The 22834-nt window shown below is 43.9% G+C and overlaps 1 protein-coding gene across 1 annotated transcript in view; it reads right to left on the bottom strand.

Moving 5' to 3' along the window:
• CAMTA1 (calmodulin binding transcription activator 1) overlaps nucleotides 1-22834 on the bottom strand; it is a 929563-nt gene that overhangs the window by 689072 nt on the left and 217657 nt on the right. The window contains exon 3 of the mRNA XM_065421212.1: nucleotides 2847-2914. Within this exon, the coding sequence (XP_065277284.1) occupies nucleotides 2847-2914 (68 nt within the window). The remainder of the gene's footprint in view (nucleotides 1-2846; nucleotides 2915-22834) is intronic.

Here is a 22834-nt window from a genome sequence, read left to right as displayed (position 1 = left end):
TGCACCCCAGGGGAGCACCCTGTAACCCCCATATTCATCATTCATAATTGTGATATTGCAAATAAAGCATGCCATGTAAGGAACCATGGAAAAGATTATGATCTGCTGAAACCCACTGTTCCATCTAAATATGTATATCATTAATACATATGAAGTTATGAGAATTGTGTTTGGTTGTCACTAAAATATGCTGTGGCTTTGGAAAGTGCCCAGGTACTAGCTCCCTCAAAGACAATAGCAAGGAAAGTAACCAACGCCCAGGCAGGTGTCAACCAACCATCAACAGCCATTGTCCAGCAAGGAAGCTACAATGCAATGACTCACCTGCACAAGGCCACACCAGGGGAATTGTTCAATCTGGCCTGGAGACTCAGCAATACCCACCAGACATGCCTGGTCTTGTGTTCTCCAAGCACATGGACTGAGGGTATAAAACAGAATACAGTGGCCCCATGCTTGGCCTTTTCTCCTGCCCTCATCTATGCTGCAAGCAACAAGGACACTCAGAAGACTGAAGACTCCAACAGAGGATACTGGCCCAGGTTTCAAAGGTGAAACATTTAGACAAAGGAGGATGGTAGAAGAGCAGTGAACTTCAATATCCAGTGGGGTGAGAAAAACTGCTTAATCTAGATGTTGCCCAGTCTATTAGGGTTGAGAGTTTAGACTGTGTGCTTATATTTTGGTAACCACTCTACTTTTTGCCCATCACTTATAATCACTTAAAATCTATCCTTTGTAATCAGTAAACTTGTTTTACTGTTTATCTTTACCAGTGTGTTTGGTAAATTTACTCAGGTTTAGGCTGGTGTATATCCACTTTCCATTGATGAAGTGGTGAACCAATTAATAAACTTGCATTGCTCAAGAAAGGGTCTTGAGCAGTGCAAGACAGTATATTCCTGAGGTACAAGGCTGGGAGGATTTGGCTGGTGCCTTTCTCTGTGTGATTCATGAGTGGCTCTGGCAACATTCATGCAATCTAGCCTGGTGTGGGGCTCCACATGCAGTTGTACTGAGTAGTAACAGCACCTGGAGGGGTTTGCTGCTTGTCACTAGCAAAGCATTGTGAGAGACAGCCCAGGCTGGAGAGTTAAGAGCACAGAGGTCCCACAGTCCCAGGCTGCACCCCAGGGATCCTATCACAGTGTGCACCTAAAGTTCCTTGAAAGCAAGAACCTGAACTATCAACCGTTGTAGTAATACATTTGAGTCTGGTGGAACTGGGTGCATCACCTGTAAAAGCAATAGCACATGAAATCTCTCACCTCTCAATCCTAACGCACACCCCGTTTTGATAACGATTAATGAAGAACTTGTTCAATAATGTAAGAGGATGTTAAGGCAGCTTGAATGCTAGAGAAATGGGGGTGGAGAGTGTCCTAAGTTTAAAAGAAGTTGTTTTCTAACTTCCCAAAGAAAGCCATCCTTCTCTTTTCTTTAACTGCTCTTCTACCATCCTCCTTTGTCTAAATCCTCCCCTCAGCTGTGAGCTATTAAACATTCAGCAAGTTAATTTGTACTATTTGTTACGGTCAATAACCATTCTTGTATCTTACTATAATTTCTGCCCCTACTAATTACAAAGGAATATGATGCCAAACCAAGCAACAAACGATCAAAGATTCATCTTGTGCTGTGTCTGCTGTACCTCGCTCTGCATTTGCATTTCTTGGGGACATCCCCAATTGGAGATGGAAAAGGCACTCCCTGGCTTTACAGTACCCTCTTGTCTGCATTAAGCATTGTCGGACTGCTCGCCAGGCAGTTGTTAGCACATTGAACTGCAGAGCCAGAAGTAGGAAAGCCTCACTTCCAGCTACTCTGGCCTCCTCCCAGGAAAAGCACTAGAGCTTCTTGTATTATTTTGGGGCAGGTCTTGCCTGAACTACAACACTGAATAGTTCATTATTCATCCCAAAAGGTGTTCTCACACCAGTGAGCCAACAGCCTAGTTGTGAACAGGTGTGAAAATGCACTGGGTTTCTCCCAACTACACAGCAAGAAAAACAGAACTTCAGCTGCCTGCTGAGCTAACCCTCTTTTGACTAATAAACCCTTGCTCCATTCACTGTTAATGAGAAAGATGCTGTAATTGAGAAAAAGCAAAAATGTGCTTTTAGAGAACACCCCGACCCCAGAACTTTATACACTCTCCGTAAGCACAAGTTCCTTTTCTTGTTTTCAGTCGCAAGTAGTGTAACTTCATGTCTCAACATAATAAAATGATCATCAGGATTCCACAACAGGAAAACATCTGCAGTCTTTAATTTATTGTATCAGTTCCCAGCGGGTTGCAGAAGTTAAACATTTATGGCAGTTAGAAGAATACATGACATTTACTGCTTAATAAACTGCAAACATGCCTGTTAATTTGGCTTATTGGGATCTCCTTGCCGCCAGACACTTAACCCCAACAAGAAACATGCCAAAATACAAACAAACTTAGAGTCTGCATTTTAAACAGGAAAAGTGAAAAGGGATTTTTTTTTTTTTAGTTTCTGGCTAACAGATTAGTGACAGTAGGGAGCATTGTCAAGATAAATAGCCTACAACCTTCACTCAACAAAGCCTTTTAAATGCATTTATCTGAAAGGATACAATTAAATGTTAAATCATCAGGTTAAAACTTTTACCTGTCAAGATTGCAGGTGGTTTGTTTTTAATCAATCTGATTTTATTCAATAAAACACTCATTAAGTCAATTAATGAGACTTCAGTGTCACAAGCTATCAAGCATGACTTGGAGTTTTCACTTTGTGCCCAATGAATTGATTAGCAAGTCAAGTCATCAGTGAAAATAAATCAATGTACATTTTCACAAGCTGCAATATTAGCAATGTTACCTTGTTTTAGGGGAAGTCGTTAGCCATTCTTCATGCTTTTCAAATGTTATTAAATAAGCTGCAATTTCCTGAAAAAGAAAAATGTGCAAAAAAAGAATTAACTTGCATAGTAGTTTTGGAGACTTGAAAGTTTCACAGAACAGAACTTCTCTAAATCTGCTCCACCCTCAAGTAGGATACTTTCGATCCCGCCTTTGCTGCTAGATCCTGGACTTTAAATCCAGTTTGAAACGTCTTCTGTGTACCACTTGGCATGCTATAATGATGAAAGCCTTTGGCTGGAAAGGGCAAGTCTATAGTGAGGACCAAAATATTTCAGTCCTTAAACAGAAAACATGAGAAATGGCTTCCTACCCCAAATACCATTCATTTAACAACAGAAGCAGGCAACAGGTCTTCACTTAGTCACAGTCACAACCTTCTGTGTTAGGAAGGCCTCTGCCAGAGACAGAGCCATCTTTTAAGTCTTTCATCCAGGCAGGAGAAGTTGTGTTTTGCCAGCTTGGATTCTAAGCCCCAAGCCCCCAAAGCCAAACTGTGTAAAGATTAAAAGGAAAAAGGAGAAATACATTAACCTTTCCCTACACAGAGAAAGCTCTGATAACTTCATCTACTGTGCAGCTCCTCTGAGCTAAGTCAGAAAGCTAAGGGCACGATGGTGAAAACATGGGCACCCGAAGGTAAATTAAATATTTATACACACAACATCACTGCAGATAAAATTACGGATTTATTAATAATTTCCATGAAAAGCCAGTGGGTGACATCACCGTAAGTCATTGCTCCCACTTGCAGGGATGATACGGCCCATTACTTCCAGATGAGAACTGATTTGCTCACAGGAAATTGGCAGAGTCTGTAAGTTAAATTAAGATGGTGCTGGTATATGTGTTTCATAAACGTCAAATTACTACAAAACACCAAATCAACTTCCTTAAGCCTGATAAAAAGCTGCTGAATAGGAATTATGATCAGTTTTCAATTAGAAGACGCAAAGCACCGCATCAGAGTTGGAGTTATGCACACGTGCATTGTATGGAGAGGAAGACACTAGACTGAGCTCACAGCATCTCCACATAGCCCTGGATTAGTCACTCCCCACCTTCAGATGTGACGTACCAGACCATTCCTCTCCTGGTTTGTCAGAACATAGGAATTGCCGTATTGGATCAGACCAGGGTCCATCAATGCAGGGGAAGGTGTAAGAAACCCCCTAGTGGACAATTATGCAATACCCTGCCCGTAGAAGACGTTTTTCATAACCTTGTCAGTTAGTAGATGGTTTACGTCTTGGAAATAGGTTTTATCTTAGTACTCCTGATACAATTTTGGATCATCTCATTGTCTTATAAGTATTTAATCCTTTTTAGAATCTTGCTTAACTCTTGAATTCTATATCTTGTGACTGAGAGTTCAACAGGTTGATTATGCAATGTGTAAAACTAAATCTCCTTTTCATAGAATCATAGAATATCAGGGCTGGAAGGGACCTCAGGAGGTCACCTAGTCCAACCCCCTGCTCAGATTTATTTTTAAATCTGTTGCTCACAAAATGCAGGCTGTTCTTGCCATTGGTCAGGTGACTGAGCAGGGAAGATGTTAAGATGATTTAGGAAGGGAAGAAGTGTTTCTGGGCAGCCCTTTAGAGGGAGCAGGTTCACAGCCTCAGCCCAGAGGATGCTACAGACTAAAGCAAGGAATGAAGCATTCTGTGAGGGAATATGCTGGGCAACACTTCATCCTTCATTATTTACAACTGTAGCGTACTGGCAGTAGCAATACTAGAGTGAACATTAGAACTGCTGAGTGTGTAGACTCCTTATGGGGACCTGCATGTGGCCAGGCAACCCTCCAGAAAGAGCCTGTCATGCTCTAACCCAGTACAAAAGCCTCTCCTCAGCAAGTATTACTCCAGCAGAAGAGACTGCAGAAGTCCCGTTCATTTGGTTTTCACCCAGACAGAGCACGTCCCACCCTAAGCACACCACACCAGGATGCACATTCCAGTGCCTGCCCATCACTGCCATCCTCAACAGATAGAAGAACTCCTCATATATCAGTGTCATTAAACCATCCAGAGAGCAATCCAGCCACTGTGGAACAATTCCATCCTAAAGAGGCAAGCACTCTACTAGATTTGTACAAATCTCTCTAATCAGTGATTGCTCCTGAGCTAAAGTAGAAGATGGCAGAACTCCCATTTCCCACATACTGGCTGTAGCACTCTGCCTCTGGGCATATGTCAAAATTATGTCTGAATATCTAAGACCGTCTAGACTCCTACAGACAGACAAGGTGGGTGAGGTAATATCTTTTATTGGACCAACTTCTGTTGGTAAGAGAGACAGTCTTTCAAGCTACCCAGAACTCTTCTTCAGGCCTGGGAAAGGTACTCAGGGTATCACAGCAAAATACAAGGTGGAACGGATTGTTTAGCATAAGTAGTTAACACATATTTCAAGAGACCATTCAAGGTCTGTTGGGAACCAGCACATCCCACATTACCGTTGTAAAAATTTCCAAGAACTTGAGAGAGAAAAACACAAACTGCTCCAACGCAGGAGGTACTGCATGAAAGCAGCTTTGCTTTGGCATTTCTTCCCCAGTGTCTCATGTCTATAGCCTCTACCCCACACTATTTGCATTAGAACTGTATTTAATAATTATAATTTGCATAGAATTGTGTGCAATGTTATTCCCAATGCGCAGAATAGAAACAGGACCATTGTTGGCTACACTCATGATTTTATAGCAAGTCTTGCAGTATTTTGGTGTGTTTCTTAAAGCCCCAGCTCCTGGAATCATGTGAATGAGAGAGAATCTTAGCATTCATTTAAAATAGAAGAAGAATATTCTAGCCCACATGCTTGGGTTTGGAAATACTGCAGGACACAAATACCTCACCAAAAGAGAGAAACTATGTCTGGCAGGAAGGCTGGGTGTGAGGGAGGATCCAACCTCTTTCAGCTGTGAGCTCCTGCCCAACCACCAGCAGGTGCGGAGACTACCAAACATGGAGCCCCGTCTGGGTTGGGACTGTAATGGGGGTTTATAGAGCAGCAATGACTCAGATTAGCAGAGGGCTAGTGAGGTGGGGAAGGCACATTTCAAACAGAAGAGGGAAAAGGGCATGGTGTTGGAATGGGGCTAACGGGGTTCGCTCTGATGAATATGCTCTCCCTCGGCACAGCTTTATGGGCCAGGTATAACTCCTAAGGGTCAATCTTCCGATTGGGGTGGTGCAGAAGGGTTACATGACTCACCCCAGACAGACCGAAGCTTAGAATCCAGGAGATGCTTGCGTCCTGGACTCAGGCCACATCTCTCTCTCTCACAACCCTCACAATATATTTCTTATTCACACAAATTAAACCAGTTTCCCCAAACAGATTTGCAGTGCAGGATACTGCACATCCCAATGCATGAACAGCTTCAGGAATAAGTCTGAGTAGCTGCTGGACTGAGGGTCAGGAGAACTGCGTTCTGCTCCCAGCTCCAAAACTGACTTGCTGTGTCACTTTGGGCAAGTCGTCTTTCTTCAACTGTGAATTGGGAGTAACACCACCACATGCCTGTTTCTGAAGAGCAATTTGAGATATGTGGACCAAAAGCACTATCTGTATGAGGTATTGTTATATGGGATCCCAGTCAGAGCCTCTCATTCTACAGCAGCCACTGGTTGCTTAAAGCGGGTGTCCATTTCAGCTTGGTGAGATGGAAGCATGGGCATTGGCAACAGGGCAAGGAAGTCCAGCTGCCATTTTTAGCATGTCACTTGTGCGGTCAATAGTCAAGAGAAAAACAGCAGCACCCAGACAAGATCTGTCCCTAATATTGACATTGCAGGGCACACTCCCCTCAAAGTAACCCGCAGGATTCTCTGATTGTTAGCACTGGCCTCCTTCCCAAGTAACAAACCCAGCTCAAACATACTTCATAGTGTCTGGGAAACCGATAGGGCTGGTGTGTAAAGTGAGCTAGAATGAACAAGGCAAAATAACATGAAGGCAAAGACACTTTATCTTTGCATCATTTAATCTCCACGGCTTGGATTCAAATCCCAACCAGCCACAAGAACATTTTTATTTTAGCTTTTTGTTATAAATTATGTCAATGCCTCCCTGCTTGCTGATTGATAGGCTGCGCTGCATGAGAGACTGTTTAATTCAGCACAGAGCTGTATCCTGGGTATAACTACCGTACCGGTAAAGGCTCAAACCACTCAATTCAGGTCAGGCTGCAGAAAAAGCTGCAAATGTCTTTTCAGAGATATTCTAATGATCACTGCTGTTCCTGCCAGCCCAATACAGGATATGCTACAACAAGTTTAGAGGGATATTTTTTACTCCTGTTTCTTTAAATTATATTGGCAGCATTAGGAAAGGGACTGATGATGATTCACACAGAATGAAGACGTGACCAGCACATGCAGGTTCATAAATCCCCACTCTGCTTGGAGCCGAGTGAGGAGAAATCTAACCAAACCACAAGAGCGAAGGTCAGGCTGTGTTACCTGCCATAAATCCAGCCGGCCACTAGGTGTCAAGCTGGCTCTACCACAAACACACCCAGGAGAACATTTCCTTGTGGGTAAATAAGGGGAGTCTTAAAGATAGTTGCTCTGAAGTAACAAGAGCTCTCTCACGACTCCCTGCCTTTCCCAGCTCGGCCTGGAGGTGCCTGGCTGCTCCTGAGCCCCAAGTGACCTGTCTTTGCCTTCCATCTCCCTTCCTCGAGCTCCTGGGTCTTCTGTTCACTGCACTGGTGCAGCATCACCTGCTGCACAGCCATCAGCCCGGTCAGGTCGCTGATCACTCCCTTAGGGGTGGGACAACTGCAGATAGGAACTGGCTGCCGGAGTCACCAACCCTAGCCTGGACGGAGAGCTTCGCATTCCTATGGTTAGGGGCTGCCTAGACGTTCTCTGGCCTCACATCAGGGCGTAACTCTGTACAGCGTTCAGAGATACAGGACGCTACGTGAAACATGCTGGAGTCTCCTCCTGGCTGTGACCCAGCCACTCTACTCCCACCGTGTCTGCCTCCCGCAGCCACGTTCTGCTCTGCCTGCCGCATGGAGAATCCACAGCTCGTGCAGCCACTCTGGACCCCAAACACATGCGGTCTTCAAATCCCACACACTTCCTGGCTCAGCTTCCCACGGTGTCTTCGGTCTCACATAAGCACCTCATGGGGGCCACAGATTAAAAACACTTACAGAAGGCACGACTGGTACGCTGTTAAAAACAGCCTCTACACTGATCCTTTTGATTCCCATCGTCTGGAGCTGCTTTCAATGGAAAAAAAGAGGAAGGCTGCCACTTACTAATTACAACAGTTCAATTTGACAGAAGCAGCATCAAAAATGTGTATTTAAAAAAGGCCTTTGCATAGGAATAAACGTGACAGCAGAGACAATTTTTCATGGATATACACAGCGCAAGTATTACAGCTTTTCACGGGCTGGAAGCAAGAACCGGGTTCTCTCAAATGGTGCCTCTAGGGCCAGGTCTACACTACCGCGGTAGTTCGACAGCTGGCAATCGAAGTTCCGGGTTCGATTTATCGCGTCTGGTCTGGACGCGATAAATCGATCCCGGAAGTGCTCGCCGTCGACTGCGGTACTCCAGCTCGGCGAGAGGAGTACTGCGGAGTCGACTGGGAGCCTGCCTGCCGCGTGTGGACCGCATCTGAACCGGTAAGTTCGAACTAAGGTATGTCGACTTCAGCTACGTTATTCACGTAGCTGAAGTTGCGTACCTTAGTTCGAATTTGGGGGTTAGTGTAGACCAGGCCTAGGTCTCAGCAGCCCCAAAATTCTAACCTGCGCTAGTCCGATGAACATCTCAGCTGCACGACGACAGAATTGCACATGAAAATGTATGAAATAACCTCAACTAATTACAGAACAGTGAGACGCAAGGCTCGACTGTGACACAAGTAAAAAGCTGGAAATCCCATTAAGGATTTGTCTTAAAGTCGCACAAGCCGGGAAGGTCATAAGCACAAAACTCTCATGGAAAAGGAGAGGATTCACAGTATAGTATTTGCATAATTAGGCTGTCCAAAAATACCACGCAAAAATAAAATATTCCCCCCTGGAATCCAGCTTTGGCAACATGAAGTGTTGGCAAGTGTGCGACCAGTAATGTTCTCTCATTAATGACCCATATTCAGGGCAACATGTTGACCTACGCACCCAGCCAGTCCAGCTGCTCCTATTTTTCTTGGCAAACTATTCAGCACTAGACAATGTGAAAATGAAATGTTGTTTAAGCAAAGTTTGACCCCAAATCCATTAGAGTCAGTGTAAGGGAGGGGCAGCCATATTCTCCAACTTTTCTTTAGCGCAAAGCCACTGTGAAAATCTGCTGTAGCCAGCTCTGCCTACAGTTCACAATGATACAGCTTCCAATGATGTCTTGTGCCCAGTGCTTAATTTGTAATGACAGAAGTGCCGGGGCTGAAGCAATTTTTTTACTTTCATAACTGATGCGGCAGGCTCAGAGGGGCCGGGGCTCTGAACCGCAGGGCCCAGAGGGGCCGGGGCTCAGCCCTGGCACAAATAAAACACTGCTTGTGCCAACACAACCACTCTAGTATGCTCTTGTGCAGGTACTTTTCTGCCTCACAGGGAAGTCGGAAGAATAAACTATTTATTACATTAAGTGCTTAGCTGTGGTGGTGATGACCAGCATTGGGAAGCTTATACCTAAATGTGGAGCTTATTACGTAAGTTTCACACCAAAAGTGAGCTGTTCAGTCCCTCCAATGTTCCCTAGAGAGCCTGCAATCCAACATAGCGTGGGGTAACGTCCCTCTGGCACCCCATCCACGAGGATGCACTCAGAAGTGTTTACTGCTGCAGCTCTATGTCAATTGATAATCTCTCTCCAAAAAACAAACAACTAAGTCTCCGTCAGCTCTAGGTGTTTCTTCTCAGGGAGATTTGGATAGCAGTAGCTAGACAGAAAGGTCAGTAAAGCCGGATTGAATGTTATATTGCCTCAAATTAGATTCAAACATTTGTAGTTTATTCTCCAGTGCTTTTGTAATAAAAGTGTCTACAGTCTATACAATCCAGAATATTATGTACACACAAAAATGGGTCTTTCGACCATGAGATGATAAAAAAAAAAAAAAAAAAAGAGGTCTTTATGAGAGTTCTATATAAGGATTTTATCTGTATGGTACCAAAGCTAAGGGGGGAAAAAAACAATGCTCTCCAACCAGCTGGCCCAAGCATCTGCTAGAGCCACAAAAAGCAATTATATTACTCCCAAACGAGACGTAAAAATATCTTGTTTCCAATACTCTTGGTTTTAAGACTCATACTTAATGTCCTTTGAGTATTTCAGTGGTGCCAGATCTCTCTGTGTTAGGTACTTTATTAGAGTTGTGTGAATGTCATATTAATGACTTCTAACTAACATGTTTACACTACAAATAAATTCTCCCAGAATCCATTGCATGACTCATTTTACAAACAATTATTGGCCTGTATTTTTAAAACAATTACTATTGCAGTAGATTTGAGCAATGCCATTCATACATGAATAAGGGAAGAAGGCTGTGCTGAGGTCCTGAATATGCCCCCTCGTTATTTCTGATTGGATGCCATTTAAAATGCAGTGTCAAAATAATGTTGTGCAAACCCCCAGAATCTAATTCCTGGAACAGCTACACTGGACACAATCTTGGAGTAAGCAACAAATGCTGCACTTTTACCAACCGGTCAAATCAGATGAATAAGTGAAACAAGCACAAGTTCTAAAACTCTGACAATGTGCAACTAAACGAAGATGGAAGTTAGGTCTACACTGCAATTAGACACCCGTGTAGGGTGACCAGATGTCCTGATTTTGGGGTCTCTCTCTTATATAGGCTCCTATTATCCCTCCCCTACCCCTGTCCCGATTTTTCACACTTGCTGTCTGGTCACCCTACACCTGTGGCTGGTGCGGGCCAGCTGACTCACAAGACTCAGGCTAAGGGGTGGGGAGGGGAGAGTTGAAAAAAATCAATGCAAAAATTAACTTCACAGTTTTCTGGATAAATAAATATCATGGGATAGGACGATAGAAAAAAAAGCAATAAATGGAGAAAGTAAGTAAAAGCAGCTTAATGCTGTGGTTTATTTCATGACCTGTATGTTCACATGCCTGTGTGTCTCTTCCACTACATTGCCTTAACTCAAGAGTCTCTCATTTACACTTAGACTAGTTTATTATTAACATAAACACATCTACCTCACAGAATGTATTGAATTTTCCTAACACTCAGTATATTCATGTACTTGAGTGGTCTAAAATTTGCGTGGAAAAAAAAAAATCAGTAAAAACTAAATAATAGTTTTTGTAAAACCCAGGAAATTTTAGGTAAAAATTAGTAAAAACTGAAAACAAGGGGGTTTAAAGCAGGTTATAGTGCGCACCCAAACCTACGCTCGGATGGAAAGCGAGCCCTAGAATGGAACAGAACGACCAGCACTGGAGGAGGAAGGCAGAGCTTCTGGAATCTGGTTTCATTGTCTGTTCTAGTACAGAACCCTAAAGAAGCTATTGGCAGATGGTTTGTACATGCAGGCATTTAAGGAAACAAATGCCTTCATATAGAGATGGATCAAGCTGGTTTGAACTCTAGATCCCTCCAAAGGAGGTGTGCTCAGTGGGTCACAGCTGGGTTTAGGATTTTGCCTAGGGCAAGTTGCCCAGAGGCGATCCTGTAGGTATAAGGACATCAGAGGTTAGAGGAGGGAGCCCTTGCAGCAAACCAGTGTCAACAAACTCAGCTTGGGGAGGTGGAATGGAGGAGCTAATGGGTCTGAAGTCCTACCCTGAGCTACCCATCAGCCTACCTGAATATTGCATATTTAATATCTTCCCTCTCCTCACAACTGATACCTGCGAAAACAACTACGGGTCTAAAATTTTAACATTAAAAAGGTAAAATCCACTGCACCACTTCACCGGTGTCCTGGGCTTGCTCAGTGTATCTCAGCAGACCCAATGCTGAATGGATTTTAAATGTACATTATTCTTATCCTTGCATAAAAATACCTGCCTACCCAGGCAAACAGCAATTTTTAAACATAGATTAAAAATGGGCACCTACATTTAGCATGTAGAAGGTGTATTGAGGACTGTGCGGGAACCGCAAGCTATCACTTGGAGTGTGTGGAGGGTTTCCTGGTCGCTTGCTGGCTATGACACTTCGTAGCCAAGTGTCGGGGAATGGGAGCAGTAAGCTGGGAGAGGGAATAGCCTTTATTGGACAGAGAAAAGGTTTTGAGCCACACAGAGCTCTTCTTCAGGTCCTGGGACCTAAGTGGCTCGAAAACTTGTCTCTCTCCCTCCAACAGAAGTTGGTCCCATAAAAGATATTACCCTACCCACCTTGTATCTCTAATACCCTGGGACCGACACTACATACAACGATGGGAGTGGAAGCAGCACTTCCCACCCAAACAAGGTTTCACACAACACAGCTTTTTCAGTTAGGGTGTGGTTTGCTCTTCACCATGTTAGAAGTGAGAGATGCAAATTGGTTTTATAAACAAGAGGCTTGCTTCCCCCTTACACATGGAGAGGTCAGGCATCTCTTTATAATCTAGAACCCATTACATGGTTTTCTTGCAGACTGAAGTCCACAGGTATGCAATGAATTTCTGAAAGCCGCTCATGGGGATGGATCCTGCCATCAGACAAGTGTGCTGCAGAACTGTGGCCAAACAAGTGTCTTTTCAGCATAGTCACTCAGACCCCCTTGGAGCATTTATCCCCACTGTGAGAATATGAAAGACAAAAGCTCAATTAAGGCTCAGAGGGATAGATCTTTAGACAATTCTAAAAGTATAATTCAATTCTTATAAGAGGATAAAGGAAGGATTCACATCAACTAGGATAGGAGTTCCCTGGGGCTTTCTGCTTAACACCACATTAGAGGCTGATTTCCCTCATCCAGAGGAAATACCTTTGGAGAACAAGGAAAATATATCTCACAAAACCGGACAAATTAAAGTCTACAATGGAGAGACAATCAAGTCTCCATGCTGCACTTCATGCACTAACTAAAGCCTCCACAGTTACAAAGACTTATGCATTAGGAGGATGTAAACTACAAAAATGGGATAACAAAACAGGACTTGCGCAAAGCGCAGGAAAGGCCCCCGTCCCAGAATGCTCATCTTTCTAACCAAGATCAGGGTGTAGCCACTTCATAAAGCCCACTTGAAACTGCAAGGAAAAAAGCAGCAACATAAAAGCTATTTTGAAACTGGATTCTGTACTTTCATCATGGAAGCATCAGCTAAGGTAGGTGGTTAGTTGGCTGGCTGGTTTGGAAACAGGCTACTGGAAAAACAAGACTAAGGACCAAAGTAGCTCCCATCAATGTGGTTCTCTCAAAAATACCACTAGGCTCCTCAAAGCAGTCACTTCATCCCCAATGCAGCCCAATTTTCTAGGTAATCTATGGCCTGGCTTTTCGCTAATTTGAATGGAGCATCGATTTACAGTGCCAGGACAAACCTCAGTCCGGAAGCGAAGAGATTAATGTGGACTACCCAAATGGTCTCTCTTACACACACACACACAGGGGTGTGTGTGAACTAATCCCCCAGAGTGCATTAAAATAACATAATTACTGCACAAACAGAAAATGTTTCACATCTTAAAAAAAAACCCACAACAGCAGAGCAGACCCAGTGCCCGTGCCCTTGCCACAGCTGAGGGGTGCCACATGACTGCTGACCCTGTGTTGGCGGTGCACAGGATGGAAGTGTTTTACTATCCAGAAACATACCTATCAAGGAGTTACTAAGTCGTATCAAATGCCATGGTCTAGTCCAATATAAATTCCATAACTTCTCCCACCCAATCTAACTGAATCTATTTCACTTTCTCCGCATGCACCCACAGCCTGATATCTGGCTGTGTGAAGATTTTAGGTATCACTTCATCATAGCGCATTTCAGCAATGATATCGTTCATAATTTTATTATGTGGCAAGGGTATCTCCAGCAATATTATGTATGCATGTCACAAAGGAAAGATCAACACACACAGGATTACCATTAAACCTAACTCGTGTACTACTTTGTAAATGTATCAGAGGGGTAGCCGTGTTAGTCTGCATCTGTAAAAAGCAACAGAGAGTCCTGTGGCACCTTTAAGACTAACAGATGTATTGGAGCATAAGCTTTCGTGGGTGAATGCCCACTTCATCGGATGCAGTTTGTAAATGTTTCCTATTGTATTTACAAAGAGCATTTTCAGTTATTTAATGCAGCTAACATATCAACAACCACAAACGAAATTCAAATATGAAACAGAAAATCAAAGCAACATTTCATTTAAGAGAGTCTCTCAACCAAAGAGCCCAGGAGTCGTTCTATTCAAACGACTCTACATTATGTAGAAGAGAAACAAGCAAAGATTCATATTACAGTTTGACACCTACGTGCCAACTTCTGTCACTACATCAGTAACAAGAAGCTGGGAAAGCTCTTGTCTACAACCTCACAAATTGTAGAACTAGAAGAAATCAGTGATTCAGTGATGCTCAGCAGTACTTGGAGTGAACGCTCACAGCACAAAGCCAACCAAAAAGAGGAGTGCCCTGACGAACTGCATTGTTGCAATCAGTGAAACATGCAGAGAGTCAGCGCAACTGGCACAGCGGCAGAAAACTTGAGGCTAAACTCTAATGTAGATACACCAAACACTCTTTCTATTACATCCCATGGCATTTGTGGTGGGGAGCAAAACAACGAAACACAAATATATTTAAGAATAAACATCCCCCTACCAATGCACATGCAAGTCATCTCATGCATAAGCCATACAGCACCAGTGCCCACACTGCATCATATGCCAGCAGAGGAGAAAAACATCTGGCCCATGTGAGTAGTGACCCTTAGTCTGCTGTTAATTGGCCTACGTGAAAGGAGATGGTGGGTCTGAACCCAGTTCCCAGTAATACACATATCTACATAACAAAAACCCACCAGCACAACTGCCACTATCTGGCCTCCTGCAGCTGGCATTCAGCAGACTGATCAGGGACTTTGAACTCCCTCCTCACTCCTTGGAGACATCCTAGGGGCATATTGGCAGATGTGGTGTGTATCGCTGCTGCCCATGCAGTGGATCTGTGTTCTGTGAATAAAGACAGGCCTCCAGTTACCAGGGCTGTTATTAAATGCATCCCCTGTTTTACTGTGAATTGAGTGACAGGTAAAAGAAACTCAGGTGTGATTTAACTAAAGAACTCTAGCTGCACAAGCAGCCGGCAGATGTGTTAGCATCATTTGCTGGCACTAAAAGAGACTCCAAACAGTCTACAATGAAAAGAGATCTCTCAGCCCCAGAAACTCAGCCACTAGCAAAGAAACACATTTTTTAAAAAGCCCTTTCTCAACTTTACATCATAACCCCACCTCCATAAGACTAATAAAAACAGAGACAAAATTTGAACATTAATACATCCAAGATACAAACTAACAGAAGCCATTGAGCAAAAGCTTGTATCTCCTCTCCCAGCTGACAGCTCACTGGCTCCTTCACACCCCAGAATGGAATCCCATTATCTACAAAAGAAACTAAATTCCAAAAGCAGATACACAAACAAAAGAAATGTCAAAGGAAGTCCCATAAGATAAAGGCTCCACCCTCCAAGCCTTTGCTCTACCAGAAATGTTGAAATACAAACAGACCAATCCCAGCAATTAGAAATATTGTTAAACAAAGAGCCTGAGGAGTCAATGTTTTAGACGAGATTACACAAAACACTGCCGGCAAAACACAGACATGCCAGGCCAGGGGCTCCTTGGTAGCGTCTCATGCTGCAGCAGCTGCTTAAAGGAAAATGTTGGAGCCATTTTGGGATCCTTATTCGCTGACCATGCAACTCAGCTGTGGGCAGAGAATCTGCACAAGGCCTGTGCATCGCTTAAACTAGAGTCTGAAAGCCTTGTGCAGGGCCCTGCGCACAAGCCCCTAAAAACCTAGCAGCCCCCCAGAAACAGATGGACAATTTGAAGGCACACAATTAGCACTGGGGTAAAGTATTAACTGAACTTCTCTTGCAGCCAGACCTAACCACTTTTTTCTAAAGCAGGTAGATACCTCAGCCTTCAGGGCAAGGCAGACTGCCAATATTCCAGACAAGGTGGGTGGGAAAACATTTCCCACGATCACTCCCAAAATGCTGCTATTCCCTGTGCCTGGCAGGGGAGCTGGACCCAGTTCCACACATCCCCACACTCATCCTCCAGCCAGTCATTATAAAAAGGGACCTACAAAGATATTTAACTTCTTTTTCCTTCCTTCCAACAGCAGCCAGTCAATAAAAGATACGAGTGTGAAAGTATGTTAGTATGGCACTGGGAGATCCATGCCTGCTCCTTGAAATAGTCAAAGAAATCTTGCTGAGTAGCTTTTGATGCAATATATATTATATCAAACACATATAAAGGGATTTTGCTCTTCAAAGGTTACTATAAAGAGAATCAATGTTATGAGAGAGAAATTTATGTTCTTTTTGTCACATTGGAAAGAAACATACAACAAAGAGGGAAAAAACTAACTGCTTAAAATGATTAATAGCCACAAAAGACTCCAGAGGCTTAGCTGTTTCCATTCTAAACCCCCCTTTCACAGGGGGCTTTAACTCACATTCAGCCGGAAGCTGGCACTGTTGCAGGTCAACTCCACTACAATTTCTTTACATTATTTATTAAAATCAGTGCTGTTTTTATCATTCAGAAATTGAAAAAAAATCCTAAATTCTGGATCGTTTAGTAAAGTCATTTCTGATCAGGGTTCGCTTTTGCATATGGTCAGTCTTTAAAATGGACTAATCATTTCTGTCAGCTTGGAAAGAAACATGTTTTGGAGGCAAAACAGGTAGCTGGGTTTGCAGGCTAGCTGCAGAACATACATAGTGTCTGGCCTCACAGCTTTCAGTTCATCCACTGGAGATGCTTAGTTTTACATTTAACAAAAAAAAAAAAAAAGAAAAAAGAAAAAAATCTTTGTAGGCATCCATGCTAGATCATATGCTTGCTGCAGCACACTCTTACTACACAAAACTCCATTGTTTCAGTAGGAGTTTGAACAGAAAGAAATGTCCATAGTATCATGGGCAACATCTTCTGATGATACATGCCATTTGCAGGTAGGCTTCAGAGAACTATAGGTAGGATATTTACTCTGCTAAATGCAATAGATTTCAATTGGATTTTGTTTTGGAACTGTGATGCTGATCTCAAAAGAGGCCCTGGAACATTACAATATTCATGCAAGTACCTAATACAGTCTGCAAATCAGAACGGTTAGTTGACACTGTACCAGATCTAATGGAGCTACAAGCAGGGAGTCATCAGCAGAAAGCTGGTGGTGGGTTTCACCCTAAATGCTTAACACCAAATAAATCAATAAAAATTAAAAAAAGTCATAATTATGCAGAGGGTCTGACTGAAACCAACAAAATCACCCAGAACAGCAAAGGCTTTTGCCTCAGGCCAGCCAGCACAGGACTGTTCCTTACAAAGCTTCCTGGCCTTCTCCTGAATGGTTTTACTTTTTGCCTTCTGACCACAGAACTGTCTGTCTGCAAGAGGTGAATTATAAATGAACCCAATCATATTTGCTAGTGCTTTCTCTGGCACAGTTTTAAGTGTCCCAAGTAATGAGATGATCACTTCTTAGCACATATGGCCATTAGGAGATTTTTCCTATTATTTAACTTAAAAATTTACATTTTCTTAATTCCTTAGCAATTGCTCCTAGCTACACCCTTTGACAATCCTAATTACACAGTGGCAGCTTTAACAATGAATTTCCTAGCTTTCTTTATGGCTTTTAGTCAGGTGTTAATTTTTATCATAGTTGGTGTTTTTGTATTTTGATTCTGATGTAAAACAAACAAATGGATATTAACCTCCCGTACCAAGCGCTGCACGATGGGTCTTTAGCCAAGGGCATAATGGCAAAGTTGTAAACAACACAAGTATAAAGGAGAGCAGATTTCCTAGCGGAATAATTGATCCAATCAGACTGAACGTAAATAATGCTTGAAAAGCATCACTGGCTGCAGATGCCATGTTCAGCTCTTTGAGCTAAAGAAATGTGCTGGCAAACCCTGCTTGGAGATGGTGGTAACAGACCCACTGGACATGGAATTTTTCTGCATTCCGATTATTATTGGATTAGATGCTCTTGTAATTTATGACACAAGGCAACCCAGTGTTTCCACCTCCCTCTGTTCAATGCCATGTTTCTTGCTTCTTTATAATCTGTTCCTATTACATTGACATCTTCTCAGTGGTTTTCTTATATATAATCTTTTGTCCTCCTCTTTTCCATCTTCCACCAAGTGGTGTCCAGTCAAGAGCTTGTCTAGGACTATCTCTCTCTTAATCTGTACATGTCCAGTCACTTCAGCCATCTCCCTCAATCATTGTCTCTACAGCCTGGTGGTCAGTCTTTTGCAACACATCGGCAATATTTACTTTAGTGGACACCAAGTATGCTCCGCAAGCATCTCTCATGGAATGCATTAAGTATCCTGTCATGGGCTTCTAGCATTGGCCAGGTTTCAGAAGCATATAACTATGTGGGCATCACAATAACTTGGTTCACTTTATCGTGGTTCTTGTGCGAATCATGGCATTTTTCAAAATATTTGACAGTCTCGAAAAAGCTCCACGTGTCTTTTTAATTCTTGCTTTCATCTCCTTAGGAAGTTGGGCATCAGCACTGGTTGTGCTTCCCAGATATACAGACTCGTTAACTATGCTTCATCATCAATCGCATCTGCATCCTCACTGCAGAGCTTTCTTTCAGCGATCATGACTTATTTTCTTTTGGCTGATTTTTAATCCTACTTCGTGATTACTTTGGCAACCTCACATTTGACATCTGTGGTCCCAGAAAAGATGCCTGTGAAGTCCTTGGTGTAATGAGGCACTGCTGTGGACACAGTAGCCTCTCACCCTTCAGCAAGAAAATGCTTAGAGATGATTATACAGTAAGGGTGAACTCACAAAGCTTCCAGAAACAGACTGGCTCTCCTATGCGCAGGAATCAGCTACACAGAATGGGAGCAGTAAAGCACATCCCTCCTCACCGCACACAGAAACTCTCCCACAAGGCTTTGACCAAGACCAGGGGAAATCTGTGAGCAAGTGCTCAAATACTAGGGGATGAGGACAAGGGGAGGCAAGGAAGATGATGGAGGCGTTTCCTCTCCCAAATAGATCTGCCCCAGACTGGCTCAGCCCTCCCAACCTGTGCCCCCGAAGATGCAAGGTCGGAGTGCACAACACCATGGAGATCACTCTGCCACCTACTTTGTGTCCCCTCCCATGCAGTGGCGGGAGGCAGCACAACCTGACCAGTACCTTCTCTTACCTGCCAGCTTTGTCTGTCTTCCTCTCCTCCCTGGGCATTTAGGAATCTAGAAGTGTTTCTCAGACACCCGCAGTTCTATTCAGGGCCAGAGATGGAACCTGCTTCTAATTCTAGACCCTTTTGGGTTCTTGACTATCTAATTCCTGACTTTGAGGCCTTCCCCTCCCCAATGGCATCCGAGTGTAACAGGCCTGAGAGCTGGGGGTGATACAGGGAAAGCAAGATTCTCCTCCTGTACAGTGCAGAGAGGTCTGGGACAGATAAGGCTAGTGTCAGGAGTTAATAAGCTTAATAATCAGTTCCCAAGGGAGTCTTTGCAGGTAAATCAATCTCTATTCTCTGCTACCCCTCTTCCCTACCAGCCCAAGTTCACTTACTGTGGCTTAGCTCTTGGGTGCTCACTTTGTCTCTCTCTCTGATCAGGAAGGAATGGCTACCGGGGATCTGTCATGACAGTAAGCGCCTTGCCTGAGTGAGAGAAGCAGACAAGCTAAACAACCTTGCAGGAGGATTTCACAGGTCACAACAGTTGTGGACTTGCAAGGTGTGGTGCGTCACCCTGGGTGTTTGTAGCTGTGATCTCTACCTCTGAGCAGTACTGCAGTTCCTGATGGATAAGCCAGCGCTGGGAGAAGGCAAACATTTGAATGCACAGTACACCAAGGTTAGGAAGCTGGAGTTACAAGTGTGTAGCTAGGTGAGCACTGTGTTCAGAAGGCAGCTTGGCCCCAGTTCTGTGAATTTTCTACTTTCTATCATTACCTAACCTCTTCTCCATCACACTGGAAAAAAATCTCAGCAAGCAACAGACTTCAATTCCTGTAGCATTACACGGGTGCTGAGTTACTGCACCCACTGCTGCTTTGAAGACAGTGCAGACACCAGAAACAAAAGGGAACTGACTTCAGAGAAAACGAAGGCAACGTATACAGCCCTGAGGGCTACAGCCAAAATCCTCCTTATGCAGCTTCACAACTCCTGGGAACGAACAGACCCAAATCAACATAGGGGCTGAGCTGAAGAGGTAGAAGGCAGGAAAATGTCATTTTTCAGTCCATTGCTCTGGCTAGGAAAGTGCCATTTGTTCTTTTAGGATTTCCACTGAGAGTGCACGCGCGCTGTTCTGTAGCAATGGGACATTAATACGGCTGCATTGCACATTCATCAGGCACAACAGTACTGCTGTACATAAGAACTTAAGAACAGCCATACTGGGTCAGACCAATGCACCATCTAGTCCAGTATCCTGTCGTTCAACAGTGACCAGCGCCAGGTACGTCAGAAGTCATGAACAGAACAGGGCAATCATCCAGTGATCCATCCCCTGTCATCCAGTCCCAGCTTCTGGCACACCCAGAGACAGGGGCTGTGACCCTGACCATCTTGGCTAATAGCCATTGATGGATCTATCCTCCAGGAACTTACCTAATTCTTTTTTTAACCCAGTTACACCTTTGGCCTTCACAACATCCCCTGGCAATGAGTTCCATAGGTTGACTGTGCATTGAGTGAAGTAGCACTCCCTTATGTTTGTTTTAAACCTTCTGCCTATTAAGTTCATTGGGTGGCCACTGGTTCTTGTGATATCTTATTCACTTTCTCCAAACCATTCATGATTTTATAGACCTCTATCGTCTCCCCCGAGTCATCTCTTTTCTAAGATGAACAGTCCCAGTCCTTTTACTCTCTCCTCATATGGAAGCTGTTCCATATCCCTCATCATTTTTGTTGCCCTTCTCTGTACTTCTTCAGTACTTTATCTTTTATGAAATGGGGTAACCAGAACTGCATGCAGTATTCAAGGTGTGGGCATACCACGGATTTATATAGTGGCATTCTGATAGATAATAAAAACAGAAAATCTCTTTCCTAATGGTTCCTAACATTGCTCGCTTTTTTGACTGCTGCTGCATGAATGGATGTTTTCAAAGAACTAGTCACGCCGACTACAAGATCTTTTTCTTGAGTGGTAACAGCTAATTTAAGACCTCCTCATTTTGTATGTAGAGTTGGGATTATGTTTCCTAATGTGCATTTCTTTGAATTTTCTTGCCTAGTCACCCAGTTTGGTGAGATCTCTTTGTAGCTCTTCGCAGTCAGCTTTGGACTTAACCATCTTGAGTAATTTTGTATCATCCGCAAACTTTGCTGCCTCACTTTTCACCCCCTTTTCCAGATGATTTATGAATATGTTGAACAGCACCGGTCCCAGTATAAATCCTCACAGGACCCCGCTATTTATCTCTCTCAATTCTGAAAACTGACCATTTATTCCTAAGCTTTGTTTTCAATCTTTTAACCATTTACTGATCCACGAAAAGACCATCCCTCTTATCCCATGACTGCTTACTTTGTATAAGAGCCTTTGGTGAGGGACATTGTCAAAGGTTTTCTGAAAGTCCAAGTACACTATATCCACTGGATCACCCTTGTCCACATGTTTGTTGACACCCTCAAAGAATTCTAGTAGACTGGTGAGGCATGATTTCCCTTTACAAAAGTCATGTAGACTCTTCTCCAACATATTGTGTTTATCTGTGTCTCTAATAATTCTGTTCTTTACTATAGTCATAGGCTCCGACTCCGTGGGCGCTCCAGGCCTGGAGCACCCATGGAAAAAAATTAGCGGGTGCTTAGCACCCACCAGCAACCAGCTCCCTCCTCTCCCCCAGTGCCACCCCTCTGCCAGCGGCCCTGCTGATCAACTCCTCCCTCGCCTTCCCAGAGCCTCCCACCCGCTGCAATCAGCTGTTTTGCGGTGTGCAGGAGGCTCTGGGAGGAAGGGGGAGGAACGGGGACAGAACATGCTCAGGGGAGAAGGCGGAACTGGGTGGGAAGAGGTGGGGCGAGGATGGGGACTTGGAAGAAGGGGTGGGGAAGGGGCAGAGCCTGGGGTGGAGCGGGGGTATTGAGCACCTCCCGGGCCCGGAGGAAGCCAGCACCTACGACTATCGTTTCAACCAATTTGCTGGTACTGAAGTTAGGTTTACAAAACTGTAATTGCCAAGGAAGCTATGGGAAAGCAGGGGCTGCTGAATACAGAAGCTGGCCTGGGGTTCTGTGGGGTAGGGAATAACACAACAGTTCAAGAGATAGCCTAAGTCACAACTGGAAATGTTTGGAAACCTGTGGCCCTATTTGTGCCCATCACATACACGCCACAACATTCAGCACTATTAAGGCAGCACGGGATGTGCCTGCTCAAGAAAGGCCCAGGGCTGGAACAGAAGGAGCTGCTGCAGGATCAAAATACACAGGCAGAGGGAGGACAGGGTGTTTCTCTCCTAGGAGAGGGAGTGGAAAACAGTTCTCCAAGGACCAGTATTAAGGTGCACTTGTCAAAGCTATCACAGCACCTCCCTGCCCTAGGGATGAGTCAGCTACAGTCAGCACTATCGCCTCCTTTTTTGCACAGACCAAAATTTCCAAATATGACTGGCCTAAAGTCAGGCTCCCAAATCCATCTTTAGGCAGGTAAGTAGAAGAGGCCTGATTTTTAGAAGTGCTGAACACCCACAAGTCCGGTGGAAGCAGGGACCGGCAGGCATTCAGCACCTTCGAAAATCAAGTCACT

This window comes from Emys orbicularis, chromosome 22 (assembly GCF_028017835.1).
Source record: "Emys orbicularis isolate rEmyOrb1 chromosome 22, rEmyOrb1.hap1, whole genome shotgun sequence".
Taxonomy (NCBI): domain Eukaryota; kingdom Metazoa; phylum Chordata; order Testudines; family Emydidae; genus Emys; species Emys orbicularis.
The sequence above is the reverse complement of the archived record's forward strand: the minus strand, read 5'-3'. Positions and strand labels throughout refer to the sequence as shown.